Source organism: Streptopelia decaocto, assembly GCF_964273445.1.
Source record: "Streptopelia decaocto genome assembly, chromosome: 15".
NCBI classification, from domain to species: Eukaryota; Metazoa; Chordata; class Aves; order Columbiformes; family Columbidae; genus Streptopelia; species Streptopelia decaocto.
In genome coordinates, this window is record NC_138670.1 from 7,155,667 (window position 1) to 7,170,372 (window position 14,706).

Sequence of the window (14,706 nt, forward strand, 5' to 3'; positions counted from 1 at the left end):
TTTTGCAGAAGCTTTTTTCCTTCTCTTGACATTGGACTGTCCATCTCATTAGACTTGCAAATGCCTGAGGATCTATGCAGAAATATTTCAAAGCGGGTCATAGAGAACACGGCAGAGAAGCACCTGGACACCTCATTTTCATGAGGAGGTCACAAGGAGGCCAGACAGATGTACTCGGCAGAAGGTGCTATTGGGGTAGACAGTGCACGAGAAGAAACATCAATCACCGCAACTCACCAGCTACATTCTTTCCACGCCAGCAGCCCAACCCGATCTTACTTTTCACTGGAAAAGCTCCAAAGTCTTATCTCAGGAGAGCAATCAAGTCCCTCTCATGTAGCCTCGTCTTGATAACCCGACTGAACAAGATCGCCCGTGTTTCTGAAACCCGGTCCCAGTGTTCAGGTGTTTTGATCTTATGAGGCCCCGCACTATTGACAGTTGAATTAGCTCTTCTACCAAACACCTTTTCTTCAGTTTGCCTTTTTTATCTCAGTGATGTTGCTACACAACTGGCTGTAGATTTACACATTAAAAAAATAAATTTATACAGTCTATATATATTTATATATAAGTTATATAAACACTTTACAAATATACAACATGAAATATATGTTTTATAGGTATCCGCCCCAATACCAACCCCATTGTTTTGGGGATCTGCAGTTTCAAGTGAAACTCAGTCCTACCCATCATCACATCAAGGATAAAACCTGTTATTAACCAAACTTCACTCTCCACTCAGAACATGAAGATTACATCCTAGTACATAACCACTATTTTCAGTACATTACCAAATTAGTCGATGCAGGTGATGGTAGAGTTCACTACATTTCCCCTGGGGGGACTGAAAAGTGCCTGTCACAGGGGAGAGCAGAAAAGCTCACATGAAAGGCCTTTTTCTGCAGCTGAGTTGTTCTGTAAGAGACAATTCACCTATTCCTCATGGAGAAAATGATTCACTCCTATTACACAGGGATCTTACTGCACATAAACAATATGTGCTCTGACTGACAACCTGGCAGAGACTCTAAACTTGCTGGGTGAGTGACAAGAAGCTGCCACTTTGGTTTGTCCTTCAGGGCAGTCTGTATTGCACGCCTGGCGGTATGGAACACAAGTGAGACGCTGCCACAACAGCCCAAACACAAGCTGGTCATAAACACAGGTTTCCCCAAGACAGAAATACTGTCTCAGTCATCAACAAAAGCAGCTCACTTGACTTTAGATATTACCACAAAGGGGGAAAGAAAGAAAACTGCTCTGAACCTTAAGCAGACATTTTCTCAGAGACCGATCCAGCTTCCGAGAACCTCATTCCTCTCTAATCAGACCTACGGATAGTCACAACTGCGGGAGTAGCAGCACGGCCTTCTTAGAAGATAATTTTGCAGCCACACAAGACTCCAAACACTGTTTCTTATATGCTATACATTCAACATAAAGGTACATTTAGCATAACAGGATAAGTTTTCATGACTCTCATGCTCAGCGGGTAGAACAGGATGATAAACTGAAGGGTTTAGAAAGCTAAAAGTACTTTTTCCAACACAGAGGAATGAATAGTTTAAATTGACATAATGAGATGCCACAGAGCAAACAGATTACACTAAAAGTGTCAAAACACATGTGTGTTTAAAGTAAGAGTCACACAAAGCTGTGGAAATAAACAAGATTTTACAACCCGTATGGTGGTTTCCAACTCTCCTTCTCACATCATTGCACCTGTATCATCCAGCATACTGTCATCATCTTAACACAGACAGAAGATGAAAATTTATTTCCCTGAAATGTGTACCTGAAAACTCAGCCACTAAATCTCTCTCTAAACGTGATGCCTACAGTCAGCAATATCATGTGCTCAGACATACTCGCCCAACAGTGCTTCATTTCCACTTCCAATTTTAGTTTCCCCTCCATTTCCCACCACTCTAACAGAGCCAATCACTTCATTACACAACAGAAGAACATGTAAAGAACAGTCTTCAGTCTTTTCTTTGAACAGTAACACGGCCCAACAAAATAGCATCAACTGCAATAACATTTGCTATTTACATAGAAGAGTAGCTTCCATTTATATAGTACATTTCTCTCAGGAGTACTTCTAATTTCCTAAAATGACAAGTTTACATATCTTATAGAAACTGCTCTGCATCATTAACTTGCCAAGAATTTCATTTCATCAGAGTATCCAAGGCTAAGGACATGTCAAAATGGAGAAGTTAATCAACACGTACAGCTTTCCCAGTGATACTCAGCAAGGAATTACGACCTGCATCACCACAGAGACTATTCCATTGAGCATACGCTTCCCTATCAGCCCAGCATGCAGGAATAGACAAACAAAGGAAACACATGAATGATTGCCTTAACAAATAATGTAAATCAAATCTACTTTAATATCATTATACTAGCAGCCATTATGACTATTCCATTTACCTAAATTAGAAAAAAAGAAACTCAAGCATACTTACTGCTTTCTAGCTCACACCTTGAATGTCATGCTTGCTTTAAAATCTGGTAAGACTATTCCTCCTGTTATCTTTTCAGTTACAGATAGCCTCCCAATTTCTGAAGGCTGGCCAGGCAGCAACATGCACCAGTGAGCACAAAAACTCAAATCCTCTGACCATACTAAAAATTAATTTAAGCAACAATTAATTTAAGAATAATTATGCAAGTATGTGGTGGGATAATGAACTTTGTGAAGTTTAGAATAAAAATAAGAGAAAAGCAGCAAACGCTGTAATTGCCTAACTTGCTTCTGGATTAAACTTCCGGAAACATAACCTATATGCTGATTTCTAAGCAGGCACACCAAACCAGAGACACACTTCTGGTGTCTTCAGAGGTGGGACATGTCTGCCTTTCTGTATCCATCCTTTTAGACCTCAGTCACCTGGTGGTGCAAGGCCCAATAGGATTAATGCTGCTGCAGAAAGTGTGCCAAAGCAGCAGCGTGCTCCCGGTCACAGATACCTGCTTATGGTCCTCAAGTACGCATCTAACTGAAGACTGATGCACAGCCTGGAGATGACTTAGCCCTGGATTTCCCTTCTTCTAAATCAGGCATAATACAAAAAAAAAAATAATCAGGATTTATATTTGTGTGCACACATGCACAGTGGGAAGGGCTGTGCCAACCACACGGACTACAAGGTCCTTTCTTCAGCTACAGAAACATGAAGAAGGTATTTGTTATGTGCTGATTAATGATACAGTCACTCTGGCAGGAAGTTACACTTCTGTTCTAAGAAGCATATGTACATCACTGCTATTATATCTCTCCCTTTGACATTTGAACTGTGATGTTGTGTACACTTACTTCAGGTCAGCTGCTAATAAATTAAATCCATTGTAAAGATGCGCTTCTTCTGAAACTTTCTTCAAGTAAGAGTAGCTGTCCAGATCTGTAGTCAGGAAGTTTGTTACAAGAGCACCTGAGAAAGAGAAGTACATAAAGCAACTCAGACGTGTGAACCCACTACTCTGACAGGCTTGCAAAAAACCCAGCAAGACACAAGATTCCTGTTAACAGGGTATAACAGTGAAAAACACACACATACAGAAAAACCCAAACCAAAAACCTCCAAACAACAAACCAGCCTTCAAAAGTCTTGCAGCATCATATCATGTTCACATTAAGAGCTTGACTTTTACTTTGAAAAACTCAGTCAAAAGCTCTCAGTCAAAATTTCAACAGAACTCATATTTACTAACTGTTCTATATCGGATGTGCCTTTCCTTTCCTCCCACCTCCCCAAACTCTTTCTTGTCCTGTTTCATTTCCCTGATAAGATTCTAAAATGAATTACAAATGACATGGTTTATTTGCTTCTCTGTATAACATGCTTGCCATTGCAATATATTCCCAATGCAATTCCATGTGACAGCTGCAGACCTATTTTTTCTAAAAACAAAACAAACCACAAACAAAACCCATAAAACCAAACCAAAATCCACCACAGATGTGCTCTTTCTGAAGTTTGTTTTTTTCCTATTATTTCTTCGTCTCTGATTTATCAATGTGTAGGGGAGAAGGTACTACAATAATCTCTCAGACTAACTTCCAGCATAATCCAAGTTGCTGTTTCCCTGACTTAGGTGTTTGAACAAGAACATGCAAATTTTAAAAAGTCGGCTGTAATCTAAATCTAGCTCAATGCTTGTCTAGTTGTTCTGTTAATTGGACTCACTGTCAAGAGAAGACAGTTGGTAACTGAATTTCTGTTCAGAATGTAACTTCAGGCTCTCAGCACTACACCTTGTTTTACTTCACTGATCTTGTTCACAGTACATAGCCATTTTATTTATCCATAAAGTGGGGTTAAAAAATTTAATACTGTAATCATCACCATATTACCGGTGCCCTCAGGCTTGTTTGTCCACTTTCTCCTTTTTCTATTTCTACTCCTTCATACCTCTTCCTTTTGCATTTTTATCAACGTTTGGCTGCATATAGTTTGTCAGGGCTGCCATCTTGCCTTTCTTGCTGATTCCCAGCCACGTCCCACCTTCTTTTCCTTCCTCCATATCCAGACCTAATGGAATAAGTAAGAGTTAGGCTATTACATTCATTAAAAAAAATCTCAAGCTTAAATCAGAATTTCTTAATGCATATCCCTCATCTTGCAGTAGGTGGAACCGCCTGCCTTTCTGGACAAGCAAGGTAAGTCCACTTCAATTACCCACCCTCTGATTCTACACGATATTTTCCAAGCTACTGCAAGAGAAGATGAGACATAATGAGAAAATTAAGTGTAAAAGCAAAATTATAAGCTTCGTCTATTGCTAAATTCATATAAAACTTTAAAGTAGCCTCAAGATGCTTGTTACCTCAAAAGTAAAAAATATTAAAATGTCATTTTCAAGTTTAAATTCACAAGCAAAAAGAAAACAGAGTAAGCTAGGTAACTGATACAAATCATGGAGTCTGGTAACAGTAACCTGCACTGAGGAGGGGGACCCCCAAAAGCGACAGCCTTCTCAGTGACAACCAATGATAGGACAAGAGGTAATAGGTTCAAACTGGAACATGAGAGGTTCCACTTAAATCTGAGAAGAAACAGCTTCTCAGTGAGGGTGACAGACACTGGCCCAGGCTGCCCAGGGAGGTTGTGGAGTCTCCTTCTCTGCAGACATTCAAACCCGCCTGGACACCTTCCTGTGTAACCTCATCTGGGTGTTCCTGCTCCATGGGGGGATTGCACTGGATGAGCTTTCGAGGTCCCTTCCAGTGCCTGACATTCTGGGATTCTGTGACCACCACCCCAATAACAAATGATTTGGGCCATAATCCCCATATAAATTGTATGAAAGCCACTCAAAACAACAAGACATACACACCACTAAGGATCTCATGGCTGCTGTCCCAAAATTCTGCTGGTTTGGATGGTCTGTGGTAAAATTCATCTCTATTAGCTGCTAGAATAAGCCTGTAGAACATAAGAAGAAAGAGATACTACTATTTACCAATAAGAACATCACAGTACAGGCAGGAACAGAGTCCAATTCTTGCCATAGCATTAGTTCATTTTAAGTATGAAATTGTTCTTTACCCTCCCATCTCCACTTTATCACTCTGTGCAAAGGTTGAACGACATCTGGCAGCAGCTTTCTCATTGTCTTGAGACAATCAGCAAGTCTGTCTTGTTGTGTGAATAAAGAGGCAACTATCATTTTCAAAGAATAATGCTAGAGATTGAATTAAGATCGCATAAGCAATCTTAAGATTCCTCAGCATGTGAAGTTACAGCTAAATTTAAAAAAAAATATTAAAGTTAACCCACAGATTTATAGGTAACTTATAAAAGAAAATCTGAAGCATGAGTGTGTTTTTAGTGAATCATTACTTAGGATCTTGTAGTCACAGTATTTTTTAATCCAACTTTGACACCTAAAGCTCTGCTTACATGGTTCAAAGATACAAATCAGCTGCTTTTGTCTTTTAAGTACCCAGAACAGAGACAAATTTGTCTCAAAGGTCCAGCCCCACTGAAATTTATTTGAAGAAACAACAGCATGCAAGGACGTAGAAAAGTAAAGGGAAAAGACAGAGGGGTTTGTAACAAGTGAGGTATTTTGGTGGGGCTTTTCCCCTTTGTTTTTTTGTTGTTTTGCGGGGCTTCTTTTGCATATGTAGCTGCTTCCATAATGAGTTCTACCAGAGCAGCAGGACAAAATAGTTGAATCTTTAATGAGAGTCAGCCCTTGCAGCAGAGAATCTACGAGCAGCTCTACAGGCTACTCAGTCAGGAGGCAGAAGTTATGAAAAATAATATGCAACTGAAAAATGCTGCTGGATGAAATCCATTATTTCTGTTTAAAATAAACACATCACTCTGCAAGACCAAGTGCTGTCCTGAGAAAAAGCGTGCTGCTGCTTTTCATGGGCCATCTAAACCTTGATCTGTTTGTTTCCTAAAACTATATTAAACACCACCAGACATTATTATGCAACAGCAGCAAAGATTCTGCCAGCGCTGCCTGGTTCCCTCTGCTCTGTACTTTGATAATTATCACAAATGGCACCTGCAGGTTTGAAACACCAAGTTTAAAATGATATTAAAGAAGCAGCGGACATATAAGATATTAATAGGACAGGTCTTCCTTAAAGGTTGCAGGCTTGGTAGGAGAGCAGCCTAGTCAAATTCAAATAACACAAGTTCAAGCCAGTCAGGTTCTGAATGTAAAGCAGATAAGACTTAAAGTCAGCACAGGCAGACAGCTGCAGAGGAATTCAGAAGAGTCTCAGTTCTTGGGCTTTGAAAAGCAAAAACTGTTTCTCTGTCCATACCATCCAGCAGAAGTTATTAAAGCACAGCAAATTGTGTGGCGTGCTCCCTCACAGACCACACAAACGCCTCACTGAACGTATGCAACTGTTACTTCATTGGCAGCGGCAGAGCTGGAACACTGGAAAGCAAAGTCTAGGCTGCTCTGGAAGTTCATATCTTCTGTTATTCAAAAGCAATGGAAGACACCATCAGAAACCAAATTTCATGACTTCATGATGGGGTGGTTAGTAGGTCGAGAGAGGTTCTCCTGCCCCTCTACTCTGCTGAAGGGAGGGGAGCATCTCCCCTTATGAGGAAAGGCTGAGGGAGCTGGGGCTCTGGAGCTGGAGAAGAGGAGACTGAGGGGTGACCTCATTAATGTTTACAGATATATAAAGGGTGAGTGTCAGGAGGATGGAGCCAGGCTCTTCTCAGTGACAACCAATGATAGTACAAGCGGTAATGGGTTCAAACCGGAACACAAGAGGTTCCACTTAAATTTGAGAAGAAACTTCTTCTCAGTGAGGGTGACAGACACTGGCCCAGGCTGCCCAGGAGCGTTGTGGAGTCTCCTACTCTGCAGACATTCCAACCCGCCTGGACACCTTCCTGTGTAACCTCATCTGGGTGTTCCTGCTCCATGGGGGGATTGCACTGGATGAGCTTTCGAGGTCCCTTCTTCCAATCCCCGACATTCTGGGATTCTGTGATTTATTGCAACATCAGGTAGATGCAGGGTATCTATAAATAAAAGCTTGAGTTAGAAGAGTTATGGGGTTTGTATGCTGAGAATCAGCCCTCAGACGCTGCCAGTTTCAAACTTGCAGATGAGCTTTCATTTGATGCCGCTCTGCCAGCAGTCTTATTTCAACAATTATTTTATCTTTTTTAATGGTGTTTTTCATTGGTAGAACATCCTGACCTGAAGTGCATTTCTCATTTGCTGAAGCTCCAATTATATTTTGCTTTCAATAATTCTTGACACAAACCCATGGTTTGTTTATAGTGTGTAAATATTAAAAATAAATGAAGTCTTTCTGGTGTGATTGAATATTCTCCATCTCAAGTTTAATACACAGGTGCTTAAATTTAGCACAAGGCTAGTATACAGGATTGCTATAATCAAAACATCTTCATTTTGTCTTCTATGAAACATAATCATATCAAAAAGGAGCAATATTAAGTGACCCACATCTTCCAATAAATTGCAAAAAGCCTATTCAGCTATTTTATAGCTGAAATAATTCAACTCTACTAGGATTTACATATTAAGATTTATTTTAATGTTGAGGCAGAGAGATGAAAACATGAGAAATCACTCCATTAAAGCAATTTTCTACAATGTAATTCAGTTCCATAAAAAGACTCTGTGATTATAGCTTTGAAGCTTGAAACATGTATTTATTTGTAAGATGCACGCAGTAAAGTTCAGAAAGATGGAAAGGCAGCATGTTACCTTTGACAATAATAATGGACTACAGTAAAGCGTTTGTTACGACACACTAAACTTTACTATAAATAGGCCTGTAGAGAGAACATGGAGGAAAAAATGTAGAAGAGCAAGTTGCCAGGGTGCAGGAAGCCAGAGATTCATTAGGGCATCACAAAGGTGAACCGTAAGCTTTTGCCCATGTACTGCTCTCGAAACCAAGGCCTACCTGGATGGAAAATTCTCGTGTTACGGACAACATGTTCTAGTTTGAGAAAGTTTATTGGCTATAAGAAAACAGCCAATGATATGCAGTGTGTCTTTTCTAACTTTTAATGCCTATTTTTGATGTTTTCTCTTCTTTAGAGACACAAAATAGAGAATAGTAAGAAAATTAATTGTACAGACAAATTAGTATGTCTGCAGGTACAGGAACCCCCTTTTGGCTGGGAACTCTTCCAAGACCTCACAATGAAATAAACAGAACTATAGCACAGTGTAACATAGACAAGTTGCCTGGAAAAATTACACTTCGCAAGAGACTAGTACAGAGGGTTCTGACTTGGTCTACTGGCTGTTCAGGGAATCAGGAGGACTGGGGACCATTTCCAACTGATACGCAGACCCGTGTCCTTCAGAGGGCTGAGGCAAAGGTGGAAAAACCTTAGGAACTATTTAAGAAGAACTTCAATGTTCTTCTGAATAAAGAGAAGCAAAAAGATTTAGTTATGGTGTGTTGAAGAAAACAAATGGGGACTGAAGTTATATATCTGATGTGAAAATCTGACACCAAGAACACTGTGGCCTGGCACTTATCACAGAAACAGGTGGCTCAGAGTAATTTATCTCAGAGGTATAGAGCAAGACATTGCTTAACAATAGGTATCAAGAAAGATTTAACTTTAAACAATTAAATACACCTGAATTTGACCCAAAACATCTCAAAAGTGTTTTCCTATTTTTACACTGATAGCAAGTTGTTTTCTGCTATAAATCAATAATTGCAATCTCAATGCAATCTTTTATAGCAAGAAAACTACTGTAAGTTTTATTTTTAAATACTGATCGAGGCAGAAAGTTCACTTGGCAAGCAACTGCAGTTTACATCCAAAGGATTTTCCCAAGAGGCATCTAATTGATGCATCTGTCCCTTGCTAACTAGCAACACAAAGAAAGTCAGACCAAATAAATGGATATATTACTTCAGCACCAGTCACACCATAAACAAAAGCCCTTTTTAGGCAGATTCCAGATGCAAAAAGGAATGCACTCTAGGGACAATTGTCATTTTGGTTCCCATTTCCTTTATTTCTATAGAATTGCATCTGCTTTTCAATACAAAAGGCCAGAAAAACAAGTCAATGAAAGGCACAATGATACACAGTGGTCAATAACTGCAATAATTCTGCTCCACTGTCCTTCAATTACTTTCCAGGCTAACTTCAAATTGTTGGTTTCAAACTGAAAGCCCCAAACGTATCCAACCTACTGAAAAAATTGCATCTTTTCCTGAACCTCAGCTGTGATGCCCCAATAAACATGATTCCCCTTAGTTTAAATGATAAAGTTGAAGGCAGGAGTTACAATATTTAAATGATTTATCCTACACCACATAACAGGCCACCAGCAAAAGGTCCATGATTGCAAAGCCCAAGTCTTCTGACAGTCTGAAAACAAAGAGTTACAGCAAATCCTCCAGTGGGGAAAGTCATGAAGGTAAACATTACAGAAGCATAATTGAGCACCTAACACTGGCTTGAGTTTCTGGTTCAAACATCGGCTACAAAAATAAATGGTATTAAAATTATAGAAACAAGTCTGTTTTAACTAGAACCATCTTTACCTGTATGCATTTTTTGAAGCTGGTCGGGGATCGAATTTGAATAGAAGGATGCACATTGAAGAATTGATGTTTAAATCTTGCTTCTTCTACAAAGGCTCAGTGCAATCTCATTCCGTAATTGCCTACAAAGTAAATAAAGATTATCTATTATACTGAGAATTATAAAAAGATAACCTTGCTTCTATGCTGAAGCTTAAAGGTCGCAATGTTCTCATTAATATAGCTCAATAAAAATAAATAAATAAAGCAGAACTTCCAAAATAGATTTGTTTCAATGAATGGCTTACTACCAAAATTCTTACAGTGGTTGTTTCAAAGCTATGCTTGGCTAATTCAGATTTTTGGGAAAGAAAAAAGCATAAGAAAAATACTGACAAAGTCTAGAGTGCCAGCAATACAGGAAATTAAGACTCCTATGTCATTTTCTGATCATTACCAATAAGGTACCACTACTTTCCCCCCCTAAGTAAGGCAAAATGCTACTGTTAGAATAAAAGAGAAAGTAATACTCAAACTGTTGCAAAAGCTGGAAAAAGCCTGATCAAAGACATTCCCAAACCTGTAAATAAAATATACTTTAGGTAAAGTTATTATTAAGGTCCAGGAGAAAGTATTATTGTTTATCACTGAGAAAAACTTTGGGTACAAACAAAAATACACTGGAGCAGAGTGTACATTCTGCTGAATAGTTTCCAGCACTTGTGGTATGTTTAAAATTCTGGCCATGGTCAGATGGCGTAACAAACGTGCTTTCTATTTCAAAAGCATATAACAGTGTTCAAATATTTTGTGCTGCCCCAATTAAAATTTTTCTGAGAATAAAACCGCAGCCTGATCCCCACTTTTTGTGGCTGCTAAAACAGTTACCCAAATGTTACCAACGAACCACACATAACCGTGTTTTACTGCTACTGAGAGTTTCTTCCATGCTGAAGTTTTCAAGGCAGGTGAAGAGGGGAAGGGGACAGGCAGGATTCAATACCACAACTCTAAGACCATCTGAGCAACCTGTGACTGAATCAATTTCTGTACAAAATGTAGGATTTTTAACCATACTTCCAAGTACATAAAAAGCATCTCTCTTGCTCTTTAATTTCCACATCATTTACCTTGAGAAGTATCACAAAACGGATGATCTTGACTACACTTCATATTACCAGAAGTAGTGCTACAAGTGCAGCATTTATACAGATTCAGTTAGCTTGGCAGTAGCTGCTGGCTCCTGTTAAGTCACGGTTCAGCACCACAGCTCAACTGCTGGCACTGTCATGGCACAAGTTCAGTCTTACAATCTGATATTCTGCAAAGAGCCTCTTCTGTTGCAGGAAATGAAATAACTCCAGAAGAGGTGCAACACTCCTGACACACTCGTAAAGGCAAAAGAAAACTAGCGCAAGAGAGTGCGTGCATACAGATATATCTGTATCTCAAAGTTAAGAGCAGCAATAGCCTAACTATCCAAACTATTTTCTATTTAACAGCTTACATAATAAGTCATTGGACAAAACAGAATTCAATCACATCATTGGGTTTCTTCACCTCTAAACAGTCTATCTCAAAATAACCGGTTTAGAAATTAATCAGAAATTGAAGATGCAGACTTGAATCTTGGATAACTGATTTAGTAGCCTGGTGTTTAAAAAGATCCATAGGCAGCTTTATTTAGAAAAACCTAATCAGTCTTAAGATGGTTTTATCACCCTTCTCGCACTCCTCTTGCTGAATTTTCAATAAATGCAGTCATACTGGAATTATAAAACAAAACTACCAATTCTGGAAGACTTGGATCTTCTGCATACAGACCTTGTTAGCTTTTCACAAAACTCGAGATTGTGTATCCCAGCTGCTTTATATCACTAAGCATAAATAACACTGACCTGTTCACACCTTCCACTTCAACTCTTAAAAAGAAACTGAAGCAAAGCAAAACTGTAGTCACGGTTCAGATCACAGAGCACAGATTTCCTAGAGCAACAGACAGCTCATGAGCTAGAGCACAGTGCCATTCCCAGATAATATAATTAAAACATAACACAGCTCTAGGTACATCTGAAAGCCTTTATACTTTTTGTTTTTACTGTAAATTTCTGATGCTGTCCAGATATCCAGGCAGTATCCATTTGCCATACTCTATCTCAGTTCCTTTTTCAGGTTACTATTTCTTCTACCAGAAAGGATTTAAATTGCAGAGCTTCCTATTCATGATGTCCCCTCTGGAACACTATGCTGTTCTTTATTCTGTACCAGCTCCCTTTCTTTTAACCTTCTCTTGTCTCAGTCCAGAATCTTCTTGCCTTGCTTTATGTCCTCTCTTGCCTCCAAACACACTCTGCCACCAGACATTTGCTTTGTCATGGGACATCTATTTTCCTGTTTGCCTTTCTAAAATCCATACTCATTAGTATTTGGTTCTACTGATTCAACAGAATTATCTTTTTGTCACTCCATCAACTCTGCATGATGTTATTACAGTTCTTCAAGTTACATTTGTGCTTTTAGTATCTCCAAATATCAAACCAGTATTATCTATCTTGTGCTCCACCTGCTGGCCTAGAAACAAGCCTAAGTGTTTATAGGCCCTATATAAACAGTCCAACCTTGTTTGGTATTCAGAGAGAAGCACTGAAGCCAGCTAAAACAGAGCTACCCCTTAAAATAATAGCAGCAATACTTAATTGGCAAAGGAGGCAACCAATGCATTTTGGTGCCTTCATCAATCAAAGCTGACATTGCATTTGCAACACCTGTTGTCGTTTTATGCCCAGGGCTGGATGTTAGCCTTAAAATTCTTAAACAAAAACATATTGTAGGTCAGACTCAAATTTGGATATTGTAAAATTTGAGACAACTAACAAACATTAGGAGTTTAAAAAAAAAAAATTTAAGAGAGGCTGTCATAGACATATCAAAAAATGTTCACAGAGGTGTCATTTTTTCAAGCTTGCATTCACCACGGGTGCTGTGCTGCAGGGATGAGAGCAGCGTATCGCATGGAGCTGCCACCACAGAGCAGATGTCATTCAGCTCTGGTCTCCCATGACCAAGGAGTGGAGAAGATGAAAAAGGATTAGGTCAGCACTGGCTTCACACTTGCAACTTGACCCTACAGCAAATCCAAAGCTTGATCAAAAGCTGACTTTCCAGCTCCAGTTCAGCAGAAAAGGTGTATTCAGAACTATCCTTAGACACACAGGGGACTGCTTAGTTAAAAAAAGGCTAAGCTGTGGCACAACACATGCCTTCTAGTTTTCTTTTTTGAAGACAATACAAGCCAGGATACACACACCGTGCAACACGATGAGGTCTGCAGAATGGGGGGAAAAAGCTTACTGTGAGGTGGAGACAGTGAAACACTTATTGCTCTCGGGATAATGAGCTTTTATGAAATCTAGTTTGATTACTCCTAGTCAATATGACAACAGTTATCAAGGAGGAAATGACAGCAACACTCTTCTATTTCTGTAACAAGTTTCTAGTTTGCTGTCCAACTTAGGCCTAGTGCACACAAACCAGCTTGACAGGAATCACAAACATCCTGTAATTAAGCGTTCTGCTCCAAATGGCGCTGCTGATTTGGAAATGACACTTGAGTAACCAATATTCTTATTCTGTGCTACTGTACTCTGCTAGACACTACAGTGTGTTGCTTTGCTCACTTTAACGATCTGTTAAAAGCCCGAGTGGATACACGCCAGCATTAGGTAGCATTTAGAGGGACTATCAAGAGACCAAAACATGATAGATTGTGTTTGTTCTTTTCATAGGGTTCTACCATCATTTGGTTGATTAGAAGCAATCAGTTCACAATTTGGCATAAATCCGTTTTACCCTTAAGAACTCCCGGTAGCAGCCTTTGAAAAATGAAGCCATTTGTTATGTATTTTGTTTTCACAAATGAAGCATCATAAATAACATCTGTCAGTTACCACAGCGATCTCAATTGCTTCTCAACTGATCCAAAACTGTTGTTTAGGTGCACTCTAAGAGACAGCTGAAGATCATTACTCACCAGTTCTGATAGTTTTATGAACCACAACAACAACTCATGGTCAGCAGAGTCTAAAACCATTTTACTGCTTTTTTTGAATTTGTCCAAAGGAAACTGAACACTACACTGGTCAAAAGCCCATAAAAGAATAAAATTGGATGCATTTTCTTTCAGTAGTGCAGTCAGATTTTTTTATACTGAACTTTAAAATGATGGAAAATATGTGATGCTTGATTAGTTTTTAAAAGTAATCTACTCCTTTGCCCCCCCCCAAAAAAAGTGTCTCACAGCTGCATTTTTAAAAGCATTTTACTGATCTTCTTTTGCAGTTCCCTTGTGTAGCACATGCTCCTGTGTAGTAATATTTAATCATTAAATATGAGAGGGAATACATGGAACCATAATTGGATGCCTCTGAGGTTGCTCCATATAAAGCCAAGTTGTAACTAACTGCGGGTTTGTAACCCTACCAAGGGGGAGAGTCAGTCTTCATTGCAAGAGACAGTAACACAAAGTGGAACACTTATGAAAACACAAAAAACAACAACATGTAAGGTGCATGTCATTCTCCAGTTTAACGAGCTAGTTTTGTTTTCAGCTCCCCAGTTTCTCCATCTGGCACCTTACTAGTCCACTGTAGAGCTCCCAAGGGAAACAAAGGCCAGTAAAC

General features: G+C 39.2%; 1 protein-coding gene across 5 annotated transcripts in view; it reads right to left on the reverse strand.

Annotated features, from left to right (window-relative positions):
- TANGO2 (transport and golgi organization 2 homolog) overlaps positions 1-14,706 on the reverse strand; it is a 29,376-nt gene that overhangs the window by 10,377 nt on the left and 4,293 nt on the right. For all 5 annotated transcript variants that reach the window (XR_014185482.1, XR_014185483.1, XR_014185484.1 and 2 more), the window contains exons 2-5: positions 10,049-10,170; positions 5,347-5,435; positions 4,422-4,541; positions 3,326-3,440 (exon numbers count right to left, since the gene is read on the reverse strand). Coding sequence is in view for 1 of the 5 variants with exons in the window: in XM_082066600.1 (XP_081922726.1) it covers positions 3,326-3,440; positions 4,422-4,541; positions 5,347-5,435; positions 10,049-10,104 (380 nt within the window). In the remaining 4 variants the exon portion in view is untranslated. The remainder of the gene's footprint in view (positions 1-3,325; positions 3,441-4,421; positions 4,542-5,346; positions 5,436-10,048; positions 10,171-14,706) is intronic.